Source organism: Condylura cristata, unplaced genomic scaffold (assembly GCF_000260355.1).
Source record: "Condylura cristata isolate star-nosed mole 26May11 unplaced genomic scaffold, ConCri1.0 scaffold00027, whole genome shotgun sequence".
Classification (NCBI taxonomy): domain Eukaryota; kingdom Metazoa; phylum Chordata; class Mammalia; order Eulipotyphla; family Talpidae; genus Condylura; species Condylura cristata.
In genome coordinates, this window is record NW_004567128.1 from 5,185,831 (window position 1) to 5,193,808 (window position 7,978).

The window sequence follows — 7,978 nt, forward strand, 5'->3', positions numbered from 1 at the left end:
CGCGCGGGAAGCCGCTCGGCCGTCGTCAACGGCCCCGGAGGCCGCGCGGCAACCGCACAGTCTCAGGAAGCCGATTGGCCGCCACTCTACCGAGGTGCGGGGGAGGTGAGAACCGGAAGCCAGGCCACGTGACCCGGAAGCGGCTGGGCCGGGTCCGGCGCGCCGGCGCAGTCCGGCCCGAGGCTCGGGGAGGAGCGCGGGTGGCTGTCCTGCTCCTCAGGGGCGCGAGGGGAGCGTTCCACGGGGCGAGCCTGGAGGGCGTGGACTGCCCAGAGCCCAGTTCAGGCCCCGGGAATTGTCTGTGCCCCCCAGCGATGGGCCGGGGAATTGTGACGGCCGGCGACGACGCTGAGGGGCACGAGGACTTGTGGCCCCGCCGGAGCCAACCTGCCAGCGCTTCCGTGGAGCTGGGGCTCGCCTGCACACGGCCTGGGGCAACTACTCTGCGGGCAGCTGCCCGGAATCCGGCCCCTCCTCCCCATCGCACTGCGGCAGCCTAGACTCTTTGCCCCGGCTGGTGCCAGTGTCTCTTCCCTAGGTTGGCCTCGCCTATCCTCAGTGCGGCGGACCCGCTTGTGGACGGTCCGCTCCCTGGCGAAAAGCCCACATAGCCCCTCACCTGCGAAAGCTCTCTGCACAAGAAGTGCCCCCGCGTCCCCCTCGCCTTCAGGGGTCGGGTTCGGTCGAGCCGACGACTTGCTCTGCCTGCCAGGCTCTTCCTCTCAAATGTCACAGCGCCAATGAAGCCTCGCCCTGCAGCCCCGTAGGAACGGATCCTTTCACCCATGTGCCCACTAGCCCAGTTCACGCCTTGACTTGTATTCCTTTTGCATCCCCACCTAGTTCGCTGCCTGGCGGATGACACACCTATATTACATGTGAGTTGACCGCTAAGGACTATGATCGATAGATCTGTTAAAAGCCTTAAGAGTTGAGCACAGCCCCCGGCCCGTTCACATTTGGGGGAATGAGAGCATGGATGGGTGGCACAATCCGACTCGTCTTTCACCGATGCGGAAAGGGGAGCCCCACGGGATTAAGTGACCTTGCCTGAACAGCCACGGTTTCTCTTGTCGAATGCTATTCATTACCCCCCCCCCCCCGCACCTACAGTCACCTACGTTCTTACAAAAGAAACTAGAAATTGCTTCTGTTGAGTTGCGGTGATGGTTCCAGATTTTTTTTTTAATGGCCAGATTTTTTTTTTAATGGCCCAAAGTGAAAACGAAATGCTAAGTTTTCCCATAAAGCTAAATTTAATCAGTCTAAACCGATCCTTTATTAGGGATTGTGTGCTTTGTGTTAAAATGCCTACAAAGCTAAAGTAGTATATAATAAGGATTTGGGGATATTTTTAAATCCCCTTACCTGGCAAAATAAGAATGTGTAATACCTTCCTTTTTAAGCACTGTGCTGCTTGGACAGTTTCCTGCTAACATGCGTGATTAATGTATACTGGAATATTAAATACGTGGTGGACACAGCACAGAACTGGCTTTCTGCAGATCTTTAGCCTCCACTCCCCAAATTTCTCTGGACTCCCTCACCAGTTATGCCCCAAAGGCACATGTTAATGTCCCATTGCTCCCTTACTACAGAAAACAGGGGCCATTAGCCATGCAAAGATAGAGCTAATACTATGAAATGAAAACTGATCCTCTGATTCCAAATGCTGCTTTGCTCTTTTTCCATACAGCACATACATTTTCAAGATTCCTAAGGCAATCACCTCCAAGTTTAAACTCATTAATCGTGCTCCTAATGTTGGTGTGTGGTTCTGGAAATGAGGATGGAAGACTGATGACATATTGGCAGGCTCTGGCTGAGCCTAGCCAAAAAGGGTGGGGGTGGAGGTAGGGAGGGAAAGGAATGATGGGAAAAATAATTAGCAGCTGAAAGCAGCTATTACATAATCTTGGCTGCTTATTAATTTAGCAGAAGGAATGGCTTATTAAATTCGAATAGCAACAGCACAACTGCAAACAACCTAGCAATTAACAGTGCAGGGCCCATTATTTTGTTAATATGTTCTCTTCTTTTGGCAAGTGTATAAGAACAAAATTTATAGAAGCAGATGGTCTTTTTCAGTAGATTATAGATGGTTTAGTCCCCAGTCTTAGTATTAAGTGCTAATTGTGAGTTCATGGTGAAAGACAAAGGAAGCTGTCTTTGTTAGTAATTAACTGCTTGACTTTGATTCTCATGATTTCCAAATTATGGGCTTTGTTATATACATGTTATATGCATGTTTCTTCTCACCTAGTATCTTCTTCATTTGCCTGGTTAATGGGGTATCTTTTAAAATTCCTTTTGTTATCTGGGTGCTTCTGATTTCTTGGTAATACTGGCACAAACTTTTTCTATGAAAAATTAAAATAGATTTTATACCTTTTTTTTATACAGGAGGAGGCCTTTTTTTCCTTCTTCGCACTGTTCATGCCATGGATCATAGGGAACGGGTTCCAGCAGCTTTGGCTTTCTCCCCTGGGTTCTCACAAAGTATGCCGCGCTGGGTGGAGCAGGCTGAACCCAAGTGCCTTTTTTTTTTTTGGCTGCTCCTGTTGTCGGATCGTTTTCTTTCATGATGTTATCTCAGCTCTTAGAGTGCTTGATGTGCCCAATACAAACATGAATTCTCTTGGCAAGAATCTTGCTCTTCTCTGTTTGCAACAATACCAACAACATGCTGTTGTGTCATGGTAAAGTGTGTGGCATCTTCTTTTGAATAGTGCCCATCCCCTTGATGTCTCCAATATCGCTTTTCTTGTAGATCCGCACATATGTGGCCAAAGGAACGCCTCCATATTTTCTAAAGGGCCTAGAGAGCACATAGCAAGTGCCATGATGTTGTGTGGGCCACTTTGGTGAATTACTGGAAGATGGCAGCTCCAGCTGAAAGGAAGGTACATATTTCTTAAGTAATAAAATGAAGGTCCTCGCTTTCCTTTATGCTAAATGCAAGATGTGAGGGTGATGGGGGGATTTCACCTTCTGGTAATGAAGTTCTGAGATATTTTTTGTAATTTTTTAAAAGTATTCAAAAAGAATTGTGCTTTAATCTCCTTTCCCTCTCAGAACACCATTAAATGAAAAGAAAGGTGTGGTTAAAGCACACCCCCATGGGACAAGAAGAGGACATTAGCAGCGAATTGCAACAAGGAAGTGTGCTCATTAAATACTAGTGATTGAAGTAGAAATGATATGTAAACATATATGTATGTTTATATTGAGACTATGGAAGAGCAGAAGAGAGGGAATGTTAAAATAATTTATAAATGAGCTAACAGTAAGAAAATGGATAACAGCTAATATAAATCAATAATTATTATTCTTTGAATACCAAAAAGTAAATCCCAGAGACAATGAAAGAGCAGAAGAGAGGGAATGTTAAAATAATTTATAAATGAGCTAACAGTAAGAAAATGGATAACAGCTAATATAAATCGATAATTATTATTCTTTGAATACCAAAAAGTAAATCCCAGAAGCAATAATGGCTTTCTTTTCAAGGGCAGACACTTGAGATGGGATGTATAAAGGGTTACTAGTACATTTTATTTTAGTGCAGCTTTTACTTCCCTAAGTATCTTAATGAAGTAGATTAAAATCCTTTTGTTAGTACTGACACTATATTATGGACTTTGTACAGAGTTCCTTTAGCAAGCATATATATTATTTAGAAAATTGGTAAGTAAAAATGCCTCGTAATGGAATTCAGTGCTGAGTCAATGTAGGAAAGCACAGCAAGTATAAAAAAGATGCTTAGAGTATATGAATTTGTACTTCCAAGGATAAAATTATTCCAAGGAGAAAACTGGTCTAAAATAATGAGGATATGTGAACTGAATCATTTCAAATAGATAGAGCTGTCACTGCCAAAGTCCTCAACAATGAGCTAAAGAGAAATGAGGAACATATGCTCTTTCTTAAGGCATGGTTCTGTAGCTTTGAGTAAAAAGGAAAATTATTCTTTTAATATTAGGTTAGAACTGTGATTCTCACCTGGGTAATTTTGCCCCCCCTCAGTGCCTGGAGGCATTTAGGTTGTCCCAGGATGGGTGGTGGGAGGGGAGGTTGGTGATGCTGCAATGTACAAGAAAGCAGCTACCACAAAGAATTATCCAGCCCTCATGTCAGTAGCATTGAAGTAGAGAAACCTTGACTTTGTCATGGAAAAGGTTAACATGCGGTAACTGGGATCTGTTATAGACATTTCAAGAAATGGAACACACACTGTCTCCTGTAAGGTTCCCCCCACCCCTCCTTAGAGGAGGTAGCAATAATATTTTTAATATTTGGGAGATAACATCCTAACTCCTGAAAAGATGGCTGCACACAAATCAATCAGTTGCCTTTAGTAGTAACCAGGATACACAATCCAAATGGGATTTTTTTTTCTATGTGAGCCTGAATCCTTGAGATGACTATTCTACACATTCATTCATTTAACATGTATGTTTATTATGTATCTACTCTCTGGAAAGTCATGGTGACACAAATAGTCTAGATGACTTTGACTATCTAAGCCAAACTACTAATTTTGAGGTTTAGTTGGGGGGGCCGCCCTGGTGGTGTAGGGGTCAAGTCTCAGCACTATCATATTATTACCACAGTGGCCTCAGTTCAGCAGCTTCAGTTCGATCCTCCACCAGGGAGCTGACCCATGTGGCACAGCAGACCTCTCCTGTCTCCCCTGCTGCTTTCCTTACGCAGTGTGTTTTGGTAGATCCACCTGTTCTTCTCCCCACTCTGTATCTGGTGAGTCCTCTCACTGCCCCCCCCCACCAGTCCCAGCTTTGGCCTACACCCCAGTTCTTCTCTGCATAATTTTTTTTTTTTCAAAAATAAAGATGACTTTGACTTTCACCTAAAGCTCCTGACATAGAATTCAGAGTCTTTTAGAAACAATCTCTGGGTGGTCAGAGATTGTTGAAGAGTTGTCACCAATCAAATATATAAAGACATTTTCCCTTAGGACTCTCCTATGGGGGCTTCTTGGAACCTTTGATCTCTGTTGACTGGCACCTTTGGAAACTGCCCTAATGACCTCCAAGGACTTTTAGCAATTTTTTTTTTCATTATTGGAGTTTTCTGCAGCACTCTTAACTCAGCAATATAAGAGAAAGTGTCAGTATGTTTTCAGCAAAATGATTTCAGATACTATCCTTTTGACCTGGTCCTTGAAATGTTTCAGCAGTAATTTAACTCAAACTAGACCAATGCTTCTAGGATATTCTCTAGAGACCTTGTGAAAATACAGACTGCTGGGCCCTACCCCCAAGAGTCTCTGATTCAGTAGGGCTGGCCTAAGGTGAGCCCTGCAAATTGTTTTTAATAACATTGATGCTGCTGGTCCATGGACCAAACTTTGAGAACCCTGCTCTATACCCCAAAAAGCTGTGATATCCACCTGGAAAGTTGTCAGAACCAGCAATTCTGAAGCCAGTTTCCTAGACAAATGATCCAAAAGGAAATTGGAGATCTGAGAAGTTTTTTCTTTTTTATTGCTGACCCCATTGAGTCTGATAACATTAGGAGAGTAATATTCCTACTTACATGAACCAGAAATTAAACCTATATGCACAACCCAGAGTATCATATGACCATCGTATGCCTTATCTAAACTATTACTACTAAGTTAGAAATTAGAATACTTGGAGAATCCTAAGGGGTTCACCATGCAAATCATATGCTTACTTGATGAGTAGCACTACTATAAAAATATTTTCCAGCTACTCATGGGAAGTAGGAATCACCTCTGAAATAGTTTGTCAGCAATTACAGATGTGAGGTAGAAAGGAGAGCGTTGAGAAGCAAAGCTAGACAGAATAAGGATCCCTGGATGAGGCAGAAACCACTGTAGTAATCAAAATGTAGCCTTCTCATCTTGGCATGGAGCTAGACCCTGCCCCCCACCCCCCCACCCCCGTTTGGGTTCTCACCTGTCATGTGCACAGGGGGTTGAGCTCCAGCTGCTGTATTGTGGATGGAGGTGATATCAGGGCAGGCTCAAAAAGGCCTCCAACAGGGAAGCCTTAGCTATCCTTCCTCCCTCCAATTGAAGGCTTTGCCCCCTGGATCGTAACACCAAGGGTGACCTTGGAACTCAGGCTTTGAAGCTGAGTCTCAGGCTGGCTGAGTCTCTAGTCTGGGTTCCTGAAGGACATGTGGGACAGGTGGGCACAGGCCACTACTGCTGTCACCATCCCTACCACTAGTTGTGCTTTGGTTGAATGAGAAGTCATTTGGATTAAGCCACTGATTGTGCTAGGCTCACCTGTTACAAATGCTAGGTGGCAGGCCATTCTTGTAGGCTGAAGCACGCTTGGTTACAAAGAGTCATAGGAGAGGAGGTAAATTTGTAAGTTGATAGCTCTTTTTCTAAACCTGCTTTTTTATGCTCCTTCATCTTTCTTTTTCATTGACATTTAAAGAGAATTCTCAAACAATCTTAGCCCGGAATTTAAAAGGACTCCTCTGGGAAAGGGGCCAAAAGATGGATTTATTTGAGGTTTTCTCTTTGCTTTTGTACCAGGTCATAGATAGGCACAATTTTTTTTTTTTTTACAAAGTTTATTCTTACATCATTTTGCACATTTTTTTTCCCATCTCGATTGTAATCCCCACGGGTTTCCCATCACCAAATCACCCCTGTGCCACCACCATAGTCCCGTGTATTTCCCTCCCTTCCCCCCCCCCCAGTTTTGATCCCATTCCCCACTCCACCCCCACAAAATGTCTCTGGTATATGGTTGTTCATTATTTTTGTTATTTTCTCGCCTGGTCCATTATACTCCTGCTATGAGTGAAACCATCCGGTATTTTTCTTTCTCTTTCTGGCTTATAGATAGGCACAATTTTAAAAATCATGAGGCGGAAAGAGTTGAAGGAAGGGGGGAACACATTCCAATATACTATCCCTAATTGTTAAAAGCAGATCATGTTATCATCAATCTCTTAGTCAAGAAACTAAAGTTTATGGTTCATTTATCCAGATTATTTCCTTATCTTCCAAATACTAAAACATGTACCCAAATGCATTATTTGAAATATACAAACATTTTACTTGGATGATTTGAAAATTTTTTAGAACTACTGCACACATTTTAAACATTAGCAAATATATAAAGCAATAGAATTTTAAAGGTCATTTCATTTAAAAACTTCATTTTACAAACGAGGAAATTAAGCCCCAGGGAAGTAAAACAAATTGTTCAAGATCTGATGGCCTAGTTAGAGGCAGAAGAACTGAAACCTCATGTTCTGTCTCCAGAATGTTTCTTCCACCCCAGTACACAGACTAATGTCCATAACCTAAGAGCTTTAGGCAAAACCAAACTGAAACACTCCCCTTCCCAATATGTGGCCTCTCAAGGCATAAATTCTTCAGTACTTCCTCTTATCTCTCTACCTGGTAGTAAAGTATTTGTGTCTCCACTTGTTCTCTGAGACTCTTGCTAATCTCTTAATCACAGAACCTTAATACATTGCTTTGCGTAGAGTTGACACTCAAAAAACATACTAATGGAATTGGAATGCAAGGTTCAATAGGGAGCCCTCCCTGGCAAAGCATGGGGTTAAAGCACAGCACTATGAAGGTATCCACAGCCACTGTACCAAGAGTTCGAACCCTGGCCAGGTAGCTGACCTACAGGGCACAGCAGACCTCTCCTGTCCCTCCCGCTGCTCCCCTCAGCAGTGTATTTCAGTCTGTCTGCCAGTTCTGCTCCCCACTCTGTCTCTGGCGAATCCTCTCACTTCCAGCACTTCTGGCCTGTGCTCTAGGTCTTATATGTATAAATAAATCTTTTTTAAAAAAAAGTTTCGGTCCTCCCTGTTGGCGCAGCGGGTTAAAGCGCTGCACTGAGAAGCTAAAAAGCCACTTCCGCATGAGTTCAATTCCCGCCTGCCCCGGAGGAGACCACATGGCGTGGCAGACCTCTCCTGGCCCGCCCGCTGCTCCCCTCAGCAGTGTACT

At 43.8% G+C, this 7,978-nt stretch overlaps 1 protein-coding gene and 1 long non-coding RNA gene across 2 annotated transcripts in view; one reads left to right on the forward strand and one right to left on the reverse strand.

Annotated features, from left to right (window-relative positions):
• AP1S2 (adaptor-related protein complex 1, sigma 2 subunit) overlaps window positions 1-867 on the reverse strand; it is a 27,456-nt gene extending 26,589 nt beyond the window's left edge. Inside the window, exon 1 of the mRNA XM_004689879.2 lies at window positions 620-867. Coding sequence (XP_004689936.2) covers window positions 620-787 — 168 coding nt within the window. The 5' untranslated portion in view covers window positions 788-867. The remainder of the gene's footprint in view (window positions 1-619) is intronic.
• The window catches only part of LOC105854150, a 65,769-nt gene continuing 58,584 nt past the window's right edge, over window positions 794-7,978 (forward strand). The window contains exons 1-2 of the long non-coding RNA XR_001145861.1: window positions 794-878; window positions 2,771-2,903. This is a non-coding gene — a long non-coding RNA (uncharacterized LOC105854150). The remainder of the gene's footprint in view (window positions 879-2,770; window positions 2,904-7,978) is intronic.